Source organism: Ranitomeya imitator, chromosome 1 (assembly GCF_032444005.1).
Source record: "Ranitomeya imitator isolate aRanImi1 chromosome 1, aRanImi1.pri, whole genome shotgun sequence".
Classification (NCBI taxonomy): Eukaryota; Metazoa; Chordata; class Amphibia; order Anura; family Dendrobatidae; genus Ranitomeya; species Ranitomeya imitator.
Genome location: NC_091282.1, coordinates 450,037,350 through 450,052,586, shown reverse-complemented (window position 1 = coordinate 450,052,586; position 15,237 = coordinate 450,037,350). Strand labels below are relative to the sequence as shown.

At 44.8% G+C, this 15,237-nt stretch overlaps 1 protein-coding gene across 3 annotated transcripts in view; it reads right to left on the bottom strand.

Moving 5' to 3' along the window:
• The window catches only part of LOC138675854 (uncharacterized), a 204,780-nt gene that overhangs the window by 71,365 nt on the left and 118,178 nt on the right, over window positions 1-15,237 (bottom strand). For all 3 annotated transcript variants that reach the window (XM_069764440.1, XM_069764449.1, XM_069764459.1), the window contains one exon: window positions 5,593-5,631. In XM_069764440.1, coding sequence (XP_069620541.1) covers window positions 5,593-5,631 — 39 coding nt within the window. The remainder of the gene's footprint in view (window positions 1-5,592; window positions 5,632-15,237) is intronic.

The following is a 15,237-nucleotide window of genomic DNA, read 5'->3' as shown; positions in this document are numbered from 1 at the left end:
GAATATCTGGTGATGCCCTTCGGGCTCTGTAATGCCCCATCCGTTTTCCAAGACTTTGTGAACGACATCTTCCGGGATATGCTTTCCACCTCGGTCGTAGTCTATCTGGATGATATTCTCATCTACTCTCCAGATATTGACTCCCACCGGAGAGATGTTTGCAAAGTCTTCGACCTCCTACGGGCAAAAACCCTCTATGCCAAGTTGGAGAAGTGTATGTTCGAGCAGGAGTCCTTACCTTTCCTAGGCTACATCATCTCTGCCCAGGGATTGGCTATGGATCCTGCCAAACTACAGGCTGTGATGGACTGGCAGGAACCCTATTCTCTTAAAGCGGTGCAGTGCTTTATGGGGTTCATTAATTATTATCGCCAGTTCATTGCGCACTTCTCAACTTTGGTAGCTCCCTTGGTTGCCCTCACCAAGAAGGGGGCAAATCCCAAATTGTGGTCTGAGGAGGTCTCCAAGGCCTTTAACTCCATAAAGTCACACTTCGCTAGCGCTCCCATCCTACATCGCCCCGATGTTGATAAGCCATTTATCATGGAGGTGGATGCCTCTTCTGTTGGTGCTGGAGCAGTCCTCTTCCAAAAGGATGCTAAAGGTCGGAAGCATCCTTGCTTCTTCTTTTCTAAGACCTTCTCACCAGCAGAGAGGAATTATTCCATCGGGGACAGGGAGTTGCTAGCCATGAAGTTGGCTTTCTCGGAGTGGAGACATCTCTTGGAGGGAGCACGTTTTCCCTTCCAAGTCTTCACAGACCATAAAAATTTGGTGTACCTGCAGACAGCCCAGCGGTTGAATTTTTGCCAGGCCAGATGGTCCTTATTCTTCTCCCGGTTTCATTTCACCCTCCATTTTCTTTCTGGGGAGAAGAACATTCGGGCCGACGCTCTCTCTCGCTCCGTTGTGTCATCTGCGGAGGAGGAAGAGGAGCCTCGGCTTATTGTCCCCACCGAGAGCTTGAGAACTGTGGCCCCGGTTTCGCTAGAGTCTGTGCCTCCGGGCAAGACTTTTGTACCATCCAGTTTGCAACCGGAGGTTCTCTCTTGGGCACACTCGTCCAGGGTGGGTGGACATTTTGGTTCCAAAAGGACATCTGAGTTACTGGCGAGGACATACTGGTGGCCGCATATGGCTCGTGATGTCGCAGAATATGTTCGGGCGTGTGTCTCTTGCGCCAAGAACAAGTCCCCTCGGCAACGGCCAGCTGGTTTGCTTTACCCTCTGCCGGTGGCGAACAGGCCCTGGGAGATGGTCGGGATGGACTTTGTGGTGGGCTTACCCAAGTCTCGTAACTGCACCATTATCTGGGTGATCACCGACCATTTTTCCAAAATGGTGCACTTGGTGCCTCTTCCACGGCTACCTTCTGCACGGGCGTTGGCTGTCTTGTTCATCAAACATATCTTTCGCCTACACGGTATGCCAGACAAAATTGTTAGTGACCGGGGTCCCCAGTTTGCGTCTCGATTCTGGAGAGAGCTTTGTCGTCTACTTAGTATTGAGTTGAATCTCTCTTCGGCATATCATCCCGAGACAAATGGGTTGGTAGAGAGGGCCAACCAGACCTTGGTCACATATTTACGACATTTTGTTTCTGCCAGGCAGGATGACTGGGCATCCTTGCTACCGTGGGCAGAGTTTGCGCTTAACAACGCTGTAGCCGACTCCACCGGTCAGACTCCATTCCTCCTAAATTACGGCCAGCATCCGCGTGTCCCTGTGCCCATGCCTGTGTCTTCTGCTGACTCCAGGGTGGCAGACTGGGCTGTGGAGGCACGGGACATTTGGGACCGCACTCAGGATGCCATTCGGGCCTCCAAGGAGAGAATGAGGTCCTCCGCCGATGCTCATCGGCGTCCCGCTCCGACCTTTGCTCCTGGCGACTTAGTGTGGCTCTCCGCCCATAACATCAGGCTGCGTGTTGAGTCCACTAAGTTTGCACCTCGCTACTTAGGTCCCTTCAAGGTCCTTGAACAGGTTAACCCTGTGGTCTACCGTCTGGCCCTTCCTCCACGCTTGGGTATCACCGACACCTTTCATGTGTCCCTCTTGAAACCCGTATACATGTCCCGGTTTTCCGAATCATCTGCCGGGACATCGGGTTCGTCTTCGGACGATTACGAGGTGAACGCTATTTTGGGGTGCAAGGTGGTACGTGGCAAAAAGTTCTATCTGGTGGATTGGAAGGGTTATGGCCCAGAGGACAGGTCCTGGGAGCCTGCTGAAAACATTCGGGCCCCACAGCTCATTGCTGCCTTCGAGCATAGCGAGGCCCAAGGAGGGGGTCCTAGGAGGGGGGGTAATGTTAGGTGTCGAGTTCCCGCTTCTGCACATGGGGAATCTCGAGCCATCTCCGCTGCGGTCTCACATTCTTATCCAGCCGCAGTGGAGTCTGCTCAGCAGAGACGTCGGTCCCAGCGTCTTGCTCAGTCTCACTCTGTACAAAGAGTTACTGCTGCTTTTCCTGCTTCTGCCATTGAAGTCAGTGTTGGGCAGCGGCGAGCAGATGCTTTTGGGGCTAAGTCCTGCTTTTCTCTTTCTGAGCATGCCCAGGGCAAGATCTCCCATTGGAGATCGAGGGTCACATGCTCAGGTACTGCAGCACATCCCATTGGTCCTCCAGGAAGGTCCTGAAAGGGCAAAACTTTGGTAGCAGCTTCCCATTGGTCCTTTATTGGAAGGTCCTGAACGTGCTGCAACTATATAAGCTGCGCATGACCGCACGGCCATGCGCTAGTGTACATTTGTAAATGTGTGTGTGTTGTGAGTGAAAGTCGCTCTTTAAATAACCCTCCCTTTTGGATGACTGTTCGCGGAAGGTGTATGTTTGCTATCTAGCGCCCGACTTAGCCATCAGCACGTAAACACACAATACAGCGTCTTATTGCTGTGACCGCCAGTGCGGCGCCTTGTGCTTTCACAGCACTTTCCTGACCCAAGCCTGGGTGGTTAGTGGCGTTCGCCAGTGCGGCACTGCATGCACTCTCGTGCTTCTATTGCTGTCACTCTGACACCTCAGTAGCGGTGTCGAGCGCATGAGGTCTATGTACTCAAATCCTGTGTCTTGGGATTGAGTTCTGAGACTCGTTGCTTGCGCTCTTGGTGCGGTACCACGGCCCTGTGACGTAACAGGGTTCGCTTCCTTCAACACAGGGTGAGGTTAGCCCATGTGTGTATTCACTTTGTACCGCCATATAGTCCGTCATTACTTGGCAGCAGGTTCCATCTCTGCACGGTGGACCCCGGGCTGCGAACGCACCATACTCTATCTGTCTTATTATTTGGTGTGTTCCGCTAGCCCTAACAAACGGTTAAAGGATCTGGGAATGTTTAGCTTGCAAAAAGGCTGAGAGAATACTTAATAGCGGTCTACAAATATCTGAAGAAATGTCGTAGTGTAGAGGGATCATCCTTATTTTTATTTGCACATGGAAGCACGAGAAGCAATTTAACTAAAAAAAGGGAGAAGATACAGATTAGATATTAGAAAAAACTTTTTGACAGTGAGGGTGATCAAAGAGTGGAACAGGCTGCCACAAAAGGTGGTGAGTTCTCCTTCAACGGAAGTCTTCAAACAGAGGCTGGACACACTTCTGTCTGAGATGGTTTAGTGAATCCTGCATTGAGCTGGGAGTTGGACACAATGACCCTTGCGGTCCCTTCCAGCTCTAACATTCTATGATTCTATGTTGTGCAATTTCTCCTGAGCTACTCCTGGGCGACTCCCACCTCCATAGGTTCAGACGGGGGTGAAACAACAGGACCAGCAGAAAAGAGTGGACCCTTTCGCTGTGCAATACCTCTCTCCCTCAGCCTCCGATCCATGCGGATAGCCTGAGTCATGGTCTCCTCCAATGAGCTAGGAGGTGGATGGAAAGCCAAAGCGTCCTTCAGGTAATCTGCCAGTCCACTCCTGAACAGACATCTAAGCGCGGAGTCATCCCAGGACACCTCAATGGACCATCGGCTGAACTCAGAGCTGTACCACTCGGCTGAGCGCTCCCCCTGAACCAGATCCATAACAGTGTCCTCTGCCAACCTGACACGGTTCGGTTCATCATAGATAAGTCCTAGGGCCTCAAAGAATCTTTTGTAGAAAGATTCTTTGAGGCCCTAGGACTTATCTATGATGAACCGAACCGTGTCAGGACATCCGTTCAGGAGCAGTGAGGGGCAGTGAGAAAGCCCAAGATTGGGGACCCTGCCTAAGTAAGGAGATAATAATCCCTACCCGCTGAGTCTCATTCCCAGATGAACTGTAAAGGAAGTTGAAGATGATATTATCTCTAAAAGGACTGAAGTTAAAGATGATACATTAACTTTGTATTTGAGGCAAAAAAAATCATCTTCTACATTTTAAAAATTATAAATAGGAAAATGTGCCGAGATTTGTGTGCTCAGATAACTTTGACCAAGGTTTCAAACCTTAATTAGCCTGTTAGAGTTGTAGCTTGATCACGATCATCTTTAGAAAAGGCCCGGTGATGCAAATTTCCCAGTTTTATGAAAAAACCCAGCCTCATCTAACATTGAGACAAAATGTAGAAAATGACAATATACTTTTTTGTTGCATAAAATTCAATGGAAATTTGTCATCTTTAAGTTTAGACCTTTTAGAGATCATTTAATCTTGAACTTGCTTAACTGTTCACAAAAACAGTAATTTTGACCAGGGAAACCTAAACTTTTACATGCCACTGTAGGTCTTTAATGCAAAACAATCCAGAAATGCTGACGTCTTTTCTGGTCCAGAAAAATAGAAAACTGTTCTGTTGTAAAATGATTCAACATTTGAAATTCCTTAGAGAACCACAGACGTCTTTGTCATGCTGAGTCAAAAGGAGAGGGACCATCCAGCTTGTGAACAATGCCCAGTTCAAAAGTCTGCATCTCTAATGGTAAGTGGTTGCATTAGTGTATATGACATGGACAGCTTATACATCTTGATTTGAATTATCAATACCGACACAACATCTATTTCAGGGAAGGCAGAGCAAATTTCAGCTAGACAATGCCAAGCCTCATACTGCATCCATCACGGCTGCATGACTTCAAAGAACAACAGTTCAGATGATTAACTGGTGGCCTGTAGTCCAAACCTTTCACCAATAGAAAACATTTGTAGCATAATTAAATTAAATTTCCAGCAAAGAAGACCAAGGACTGTTGAGCAGCTAGAATCCTACATCAGGCAACAATAGGACAACATTCCTCTCCCAAAATTCCAGTGATTGGAGCCCTCACCTCTCAGACGTTTACAGGTGTAAAAAGAAGAGGGGAGGCTACACGATGGTAGACATGACACTGTCCTAACTTCTATGAGATGTGCTGCTGCCAGCAATTTCTACATTGGTTCATTTTTTCAAACGAAATGGAAACATTTCTTGCTTTCATCTCCTGATCTTTGTTCTATGTACAGTGGTGAAGAAAATATGGCTAGAAGATTTCCAATTCATTGCATTCTTGTTGTACTTACATTTACATAGCGTCCTAACTGGAGTTTTATACGTAAAGTCTACAATATATTTTACAACATTTTAGAGTTTTTTCTTTTGTGAAACATAAGGGACAGTGATGAATACTTACGTCTGTTTGCACCAACTCCAGTGCTGTGGACATTTCATTCTGCAAGCAAATAAAGTAAGTTACAATGCAGTTTAATTCTTTGGGTTGTTCTTTATTTTGTTAAACATTTTAAGCTTGCATTTCCTGGTTTTCCCACTTTTTGAAAGTTACAAAAATCTTAAAGAGAATATGTAAACATAGAGGCCAAGGCACAGAATTCAGGGATGTGTTAATTGCTGTTTTTTACTAACTGCAAAGTATTTATCACTAAGAGATTGACATTGCCGGACTACACTAGTCAGGCAACACCCCCTTCCTCTGTGATAAGCAGCTCACTGTCTATGGACTTTGTACATGGTGAGACTGATGTGGGCAGGGCTAGCTTTCTCAGCTCTGCTTCATTCTAAATTTAAAAGCTCTGATTGTGTCAGAACCTCTGCACCCAGTAATCTAAGTGATATATCGCTGGATTCAGGGTCTTTTTTCCTACATTATGCTGCTCTCGGATGAGTTAGCAAAAACCTGATGACAGATTCCCTTTAACTGTCCTTATAGTCTGGGTCAGTCAAATCCGCAAATTCTAGGAGCTGCTCACTGTCTACTATCTACGCAATTTGTACAAGATTAGAGCATACTGCAGTTTTTATTCACACAGACTTGAGATCCATGTGAAAAATAGCTTATACACTAGCACATAAGCTAACTTAAGCTCAGTGGACATTTACAATACATGGTATGCAGTATATATACGTAGAGGTTGCTGATCTAGAAAGGTCATATAGTTGTGGAATGCATCATTGACATTATAAAGAAATAGTGTAGAAATGTGATATTCTATTGTGTTGTCATGAAATACTAACATACAGTGGGGCAAAAAAGTATTTAGTCAGTCAGCAATAGTGCAAGTTCCACCACTTAAAAAGATGAGAGGCGTCTGTAATTTACATCATAGGTAGACCTCAACTATGGGAGACAAACTGAGAAAAAAAATCCAGAAAATCACATTGTCTGTTTTTTTATCATTTTTTTTGCATATTATGGTGGAAAATAAGTATTTGGTCAGAAACAAACAATCAAGATTTCTGGCTCTCACAGACCTGTAACTTCTTCTTTAAGAGTCTCCTCTTTCCTCCACTCATTACCTGTAGTAATGGCACCTGTTTAAACTTGTTATCAGTATAAAAAGACACCTGTGCACACCCTCAAACAGTCTGACTCCAAACTCCACTATGGTGAAGACCAAAGAGCTGTCAAAGGACACCAGAAACAAAATTGTAGCCCTGCACCAGTCTGGGAAGACTGAATCTGCAATAGCCAACCAGCTTGGAGTGAAGAAATCAACAGTGGGAGCAATAATTAGAAAATGGAAGACATACAAGACCACTGATAATCTCCCTCGATCTGGGGCTCCACGCAAAATCCCACCCCGTGGGGTCAGAATGATCACAAGAACGGTGAGCAAAAATCCCAGAACCACGCGGGGGGACCTAGTGAATGAACTGCAGAGAGCTGGGACCAATGTAACAAGGCCTACCATAAGTAACACACTACGCCACCATGGACTCAGATCCTGCAGTGCCAGACGTGTCCCAATGCTTAAGCCAGTACATGTCCGGGCCCGTCTGAAGTTTGCTAGAGAGCATTTGGATGATCCAGAGGAGTTTTGGGAGAATGTCCTATGGTCTGATGAAACCAAACTGGAACTGTTTGGTAGAAACACAACTTGTCGTGTTTGGAGGAAAAAGAATACTGAGTTGCATCCATCAAACACCATACCTACTGTAAAGCATGGTGGTGGAAACATCATGCTTTGGGGCTGTTTCTCTGCAAAGGGGCCAGGACGACTGATCCGGGTACATGAAAGAATGAATGGGGCCATGTATCGTGAGATTTTGAGTGCAAACCTCCTTCCATCAGCAAGGGCATTGAAGATGAAACGTGGCTGGGTCTTTCAACATGACAATGATCCAAAGCACACCGACAGGGCAACGAAGGAGTGGCTTCGTAAGAAGCATTTCAAGGTCCTGGAGTGGCCTAGCCAGTCTCCAGATCTCAACCCTATAGAAAACCTTTGGAGGGAGTTGAAAGTCCGTGTTGCCAAGCGAAAAGCCAAAAACATCACTGCTCTAGAGGAGATCTGCATGGAGGAATGGGCCAACATACCAACAACAGTGTGTGGCAACCTTGTGAAGACTTACAGAAAACGTTTGACCTCTGTCATTGCCAACAAAGGATATATTACAAAGTATTGAGATGAAATTTTGTTTCTGACCAAATACTTATTTTCCACCATAATATGCAAATAAAATGTAAAAAAAACAGACAATGTGATTTTCTGGATTTTTTTTTTCTCAGTTTGTCTCCCATAGTTGAGGTCTACCTATGATGTAAATTACAGACGCCTCTCATCTTTTTAAGTGGTGGAACTTGCACTATTGCTGACTGACTAAATACTTTTTTGCCCCACTGTATATGCAGCTGACTTATGTCTGTTTCTTTTGCCTATAGATTTATATAGACACACAAATCTATACAAAGGAATTATTATTTTTTTTTAAATCTAAGACTCATAACTTTTTGATTTTTTTCATCAACACATAGTTTTTTACGAGTACAATGTGATTTTTTTTCTTTACTAATGACTTTTTTGAGGTGTGTGAGAGTGCAAAACATAGCAATTCCACAACCATTTTTATCGTGGAAACTGATGTATCATTTTCACCGCTGAGTTGAAATGACATGTTCATTTTAATCTGCAACTACAATTACTGCAATACCAGATTTAACCCCTTCACGTCTGGGCCAATTTCTGTTTTTTCCATTTTTTTTGCTCGCCTTCTTCCGAGAGCCATAATTCTAAATTTTCTGTCCACATAGACATTTGAAGGCTTGTTTTTTTGTGGGACGAGTTGTACTTTTGAATTACACCATTCACTTTACCACACATTGTACTGTAAAGTGCGAAAAGAATTCCAAGTGTGAAGAAATTATGAAAAACTTGTTCTTTGCAAATTATTTTTACAGTGTATATTTTGTAGAAAAAATTACCATGCCATATGATTCTGCACCTCATTACAATTGTGGCGATACCAAACTTGTCCAGTTTTTTTATTATTTTAGTGGTGGAAAAAAATCATAAGTTTGCAATAAAAAAAATTGGGGGGTTGTGTCGCCATTTTCAGAGACCCGTTTTTTTTTTTTTTTCAGCTGATAGAGCTTTGTGATAGTTAAGTTTGTGTGACATTGCAGAGATCAAATTTTTTTTAAAAAGGCTATATTTTAGAGACCACTTTGATTTTGAAGTGACTGAGGGGTGCAGATTTTAAAATGGGTTCTTGTTTGACAGTTTTCTGAAAGATAGGCCCTCAAAGTATCATAAACTGCAATCAGAAAATGTATTCACCATTTAGGTGTTTCATAGGTATTAATGGAGCCTGAAAAAAAAAAAAGAAATACAAATTTTTTTTACATTAACCCCTTCATGACCCAGCCTATTTTGACCTTAAAGACCTTGCCGTTTTTTGCAATTCTAATAGTGTCCCTTTATGAGGTAATAACTCAGGAACGCTTCAACAGATCCTAGCGGTTCTGAGATTGTTTTTTCGTGACATATTGGGCTTCATGTTAGTGGTAAATTTAGGTCAATAAATTCTGCGTTTATTTGTGATAAAAATGGAAATTTGGCGAAAATTTTGAAAATTTCGCAATTTTCACATTTTGAATTTTTATTCTGTTAAACCAGAGAGATATGTGACACAAAATAGTTAATAAATAACATTTCCCACATGTTTACTTTACATCAGCACAATTTTGGAAACAAAATTTTTTTTTGCTAGGAAGTTATAAGGGTTAAAGTTTGACCAGCGATTTGTCATTTTTACAACGAAATTTACAAAACCATTTATTTTAGGGACCACCTCACATTTGAAGTCAGTTTGAGGGGTCTATATGGCTGAAAATACCCAAAAGTGACACCATTCTAAAAACTGCACCCCTCAAGGTACTCAAAACCACATTCAAGAAGTTTATTAACCCTTCAGGTGCTTCACAGCAGCAGAAGCAACATGGAAGGATAAAATGAACATTTAACTTTTTAGTCACAAAAATTATCTTTTAGCAACAATTTTTTTATTTTCCTAATGGTAAAAGGAGAAACTGAACCACGAAAGTTGTTGTCCAATTTGTCCTGAGTACGCTGATACCTCATATATGGGGGTAAACCACTGTTTGGGCGCACGGCAGGGCTTGGAAGGGAAGGAGCGCCATTTGACTTTTTGAATGAAAAATTATTTCCATCGTTAGCGGACACCATGTCGCGTTTGGATAGCTCCTGTGTGCCTAAACATTGGCGCTCCCCCACAACTGACCCCATTTTGGAAACTAGACCCCCAAAGGAACTTATTTAGATGCCTAGTGAGCACTTTAAAACCTCAGGTGCTTCACAAATTGATCTGTAAAAATGAAAAAGTACTTTTTTTTCACAAAAAAATTCTTTTCGCCTCAATTTTTTCATTTTCACATGGGCAGTAGGATAAAATGGATCCTAAAATTTGTTGGGCAATTTCTCCCGAGTACGTTGATACCTCATATACGGGGGTAAACCACTGTTTGGGCACTCGGCAGGGCTCGGAAGGGAAGGTGCGCCATTTGACTTTTTGAATGGAAAATTAGCTCCAATTGTTAGCGGACACCATGTCGCGTTTGGAGAGCCCCTGTGTGCCTAAACATTGGAGCTCCCCCACAAGTGACCCCATTTTGGAAACTAGACCCCCCAACGAACTTATCTAGATGCATATTGAGCACTTTAAACCCCCAGGTGCTTCACAGAAGTTTATAACGCAGAGCCATGAAAATAAAAAATAATTTTTCTTTCCTCAAAAATGATTTTTTAGCCTGGAATTTCCTATTTTGCCAAGGATAATAGGAGAAATTGGACCCCAAATATTGTTGTCCAGTTTGTCCTGAGTACGCTGATACCCCATATGTGGGGGTAAACCACTGTTTGGGCGCACGGCAGGGCTTGGAAGGGAAGGAGCGCCATTTGACTTTTTGAATGAAAAATTATTTCCATCGTTAGCGGACACCATGTCGCGTTTGGATAGCTCCTGTGTGCCTAAACATTGGCGCTCCCCCACAACTGACCCCATTTTGGAAACTAGACCCCCAAAGGAACTTATTTAGATGCCTAGTGAGCACTTTAAAACCTCAGGTGCTTCACAAATTGATCTGTAAAAATGAAAAAGTACTTTTTTTTCACAAAAAAATTCTTTTCGCCTCAATTTTTTCATTTTCACATGGGCAGTAGGATAAAATGGATCCTAAAATTTGTTGGGCAATTTCTCCCGAGTACGCCGATACCTCATATACGGGGGTAAACCACTGTTTGGGCACTCGGCAGGGCTCGGAAGGGAAGGCGCGCCATTTGACTTTTTGAATGGAAAATTAGCTCCAATTGTTAGCGGACACCATGTCGCGTTTGGAGAGCCCCTGTGTGCCTAAACATTGGAGCTCCCCCACAAGTGACCCCATTTTGGAAACTAGACCCCCCAACGAACTTATCTAGATGCATATTGAGCACTTTAAAACCCCAGGTGCTTCACAGAAGTTTATAACGCAGAGCCATGAAAATAAAAAATAATTTTTCTTTCCTCAAAAATGATTTTTTAGCCTGGAATTTCCTATTTTGCCAAGGATGATAGGAGAAATTGGACCCCAAATATTGTTGTCCAGTTTGTCCTGAGTACGCTGATACCCCATATGTGGGGGTAAACCACTGTTTGGGCGCACGGCAGGGCTCGGAAGGTATGGCACGCCATTTGGCTTTTTAAATGGAAAATTAGCTCCAATCATTAGCGGACACCATGTCACGTTTGGAGAGCCCCTGTGTGCCTAAACATTGGAGATCCCCCAGAAATGACACCATTTTGGAAACTAGACCCCCAAAGGAACTAATCTAGATGTGTGGTGAGGACTTTGAACCCCCAAGTGCTTCACAGAAGTTTATAACGCAGAGCCATGAAAATAAAAAAAAAAATTATTTTCTCAAAAATGATCTTTTAGCCTGCAATTTTTTATTTTTCCAAGGGTAACAGGAGAAATTTGACCCCAAAAGTTGTTGCCCAGTTTCTCCTGAGTACGCTGATACCCCATATGTGGAGGTAAACTACTGTTTGGGCACATGCCGGGGCTTGGAATTGAAGTAGTGAAGTTTTGAAATGCAGACTTTGATGGAATGCTCTGCGGGCGTCACGTTGCGTTTGCAGAGCCCCTGATGTGCCTAAACAGTAGAAACCCCCCACAAGTGACCCCATTTTGGAAACTAGACCCCGAAAGGGACTTATCTAGATGTGTGGTGAGCACTTTGAACCCCCAAGTGCTTCATAGAAGTTTATAATGCAGAGCCGTGAAAATAATAAATACGTTTTCTTTCCTCAAAAATAATAATTTAGCCCAGAATTTTTTATTTTCCCAAGGGTTACAGGAGAAATTTCACCCCAAAAGTTGTTGTCCTGTTTCTCCTGAGTACGCTGATACCCCCATATGTGGGGGTAAACCACTGTTTGGGCACACGTCGGGGCTCAGAAGGGAAGTAGTGACTTTTGAAATGCAGACTTTGATGGAATGGTCTGCGGGTGTCACGTTGCGTTTGCAGAGCCCCTGGTGTGCCTAAACAGTAGAAACCCCCACAAGTGACCCCATTTTAGAAACTAGACCCCCAAGGAACTTATCTAGATATGTGGTGAGCACTTTGAACCCCCAAGTGCTTCACAGACGTTTACAACGCAGAGCCGTGAAAATAAAAAATCATTTTTCTTTCCTCAAAAATTATGTTTTAGCAAGCATTTCTTTAGATTCACAAGGGTAACAGGAGAAATTGGACCCCAGTAATTGTTGCGCAGTTTGTCCTGAGTATGCTGGTACCCCATATGTGGGGGTAAACCACTGTTTGGGCACACGTCAGGGCTCGGAAGTGAGGGAGCACCATTTGACTTTTTGAATACGAGATTGGCTGGAATCAATGGGGCGCCATGTTGCATTTGGAGACCCCTGATGTGCCTAAACAGTGGTAACCCCTCAATTCTAACTCCAACACTAACCCTCCCACACCCCTAACCCTAATCCCAACTGTAGCCATAACCCTAATCACAACCCTAACCCCAACACACCCCTAACCCTAATCCCAACTGTAGCCATAACCCTAATCACAACCCTAACCACAACCCTAATTCCAACCCTAACCCTAAGGCTATGTGCCCACGTTGCGGATTCGTGTGAGATATTTCCGCACCATTTTTGAAAAATCCGCAGGTAAAAGGCACTGCGTTAGATTTCCAGTGTTTTTTGTGCGGATTTCACCTGCGGATTCCTATTGAGGAACAGGTGTAAAACGCTGCGGAATCCGCACAAAGAATTGACATGCTGCGGAAAATACAACGCAGCGTTTCCGTGCGGTATTTTCCGCACCATGGGCACAGCGGATTTGGTTTTTCATATGTTTACATGGTACTGTAAACCTGATGGAACACTGCTGCGAATCCGCAGCGGCCAATCCGCAGCCAAATCCGCACAGTGTGCACATAGCCTAATTCTAAAGGTATGTGAACACGCTGCGGAAAACGCTGCGGATCCGCAGCAGTTTCCCTTGAGTTTACAGTTCAATGTAAACCTACGGGAAACAAAAATCGCTGTACACATGCTGCGGAAAAACTGCACGGAAACGCAGCGGTTTACATTCCGCAGCATGTCACTTCTTTGTGCGGATTCCGCAGCGGTTTTACAACTGCTCCAATAGAAAATCGCAGTTGTAAAACCGCAGTGAAATGCGCAGAAAAAAACGCGGTAAATCCGCCATAAATCCGCAGCGGTTTAGCACTGCGGATTTATCAAATCCGCAGCGGAAAAATCCGCAGAGGACCAGAATACGTGTGCACATACCGAAACCCTAACCCTAGCCCTAACCCTAACCCTACCCCTAACCCTACCCCTAGCCCTAACCCTACCCCTAACCCTACCCCTAACCCTAACCCTACCCATAACCCTACCCCTAACCCTAACCCTACCCCTAACCCTACCCCTAACCCTAACCCTAACCCTATTCTAACATTAGTGGAAAAAAAAAATTTCTTTATTTTTTTATTGTCCCTACCTATGGGGGTGACAAAGGAGGGGGGTCATTTATTATTTTTTTATTTTGATCACTGAGATATAATCTATCTCAGTGATCAAAATGCACTTTGGAACGAATCTGCCGGCCGGCAGATTCGGCGGGCGCACTGCGCATGCGCCCGCCATTTTGGAAGATGGCGGCGCCCAGGGAGAAGACGGACGGGACCCCGGCTGGATCGGTAAGTATGATGGGGTGGGGGGGGACCACGGTGGGGGGGGATCGGAGCACGGGGGGGGAATCGGAGCGCGGGAGGGGTGGAACGGAGCACGGGGGCGTGGAACGGAGCACGGGGGGGCTGGAATGGAGCACGGGGGGGGGGAACGGAGCACCGGGGGGGGGGGTGGATCGGAGTGCAGGGGGGGTGATTGGAGCACGGGGGGTGATTGGAGCACGGGGGGAGCGGACAAGAGCACGGGGGGGAGCGGAGCACTGGACAGAGGGGAGCCGGAGCAGTGTACCGGCCAGATCGGGGGGCTGGGGGGGCGATCGGTGGGGTGGGTTGGGGGCACATTAGTATTTCCAGCCATGGCCGATGATATTGCAGCATCGGCCATGGCTGGATTGTAATATTTCACCCAATATAATAGGTGAAATATTACAAATCGCTCTGATTGGCAGTTTCACTTTCAACAGCCAATCAGAGCGATCATAGCCACGAGGGGGTGAAGCCACCCCCCCGGGCTAAACTACCACTCCCCCTGTCCCTGCAGATCGGGTGAAATGGGAGTTAACCCTTTCACCCGGCCTGCAGGGACGCGATCTTTCCATGACGCCACATAGGCGTCATGGGTCGGATTGGCACCGACTTTCATGACGCCTACGTGGCGTCATGGGTCGGGAAGGGGTTAAAATGTTGTTTTAGCCCCACATTTTTCATTTCTACAAGGATCAACAGAAAATGTTGGGTCAACAGTTTGTTGTGCAAATTTTCCTGAGTACACAGATTCCCTATAGATGGTTGAAAACTACTGGTACAAAACGTACTGTATCAGTGCTCAAAAGGAAAGTAGCGCTGTTTGTTTTTTGGAGGGTAAATTTTGCTGAAATAGATTATGGATGTCATCTTGCATTTGCAGAGCCTCCGATGTGCCAAAGCAGCTGAAATCCCCCATATATGACCAAAGTTTGGAAACTCCCCAGACAGGTGTGAGAATCTTGTATCTTAAACATACAGGTATGTCACAGAATTTTATAATACTGGGTTGTGAAAATTAAATATAATTTTTATTTTACACAAAAATATTGTTTAGTCACAAGGGTAGTGTAGTGCAGCGGGGTTGGATCAGTGTGACAGACAGTGACCACAGGAAAAGTTCACAGCAAACATGTTTAATGTCCACACTCACACAGTGTACAGCACACGGTATCCTGTACCAGGTGGTAATTGACCTGTTGAAGACCTTGCCCCTTGAAGAGCGAAACCTGTGGCCAGAGAAGTTGCCGGACTTGGTAGCTCTGTACAACCATATCCCGGTAAACTCCACCAACTGCACTCCAGC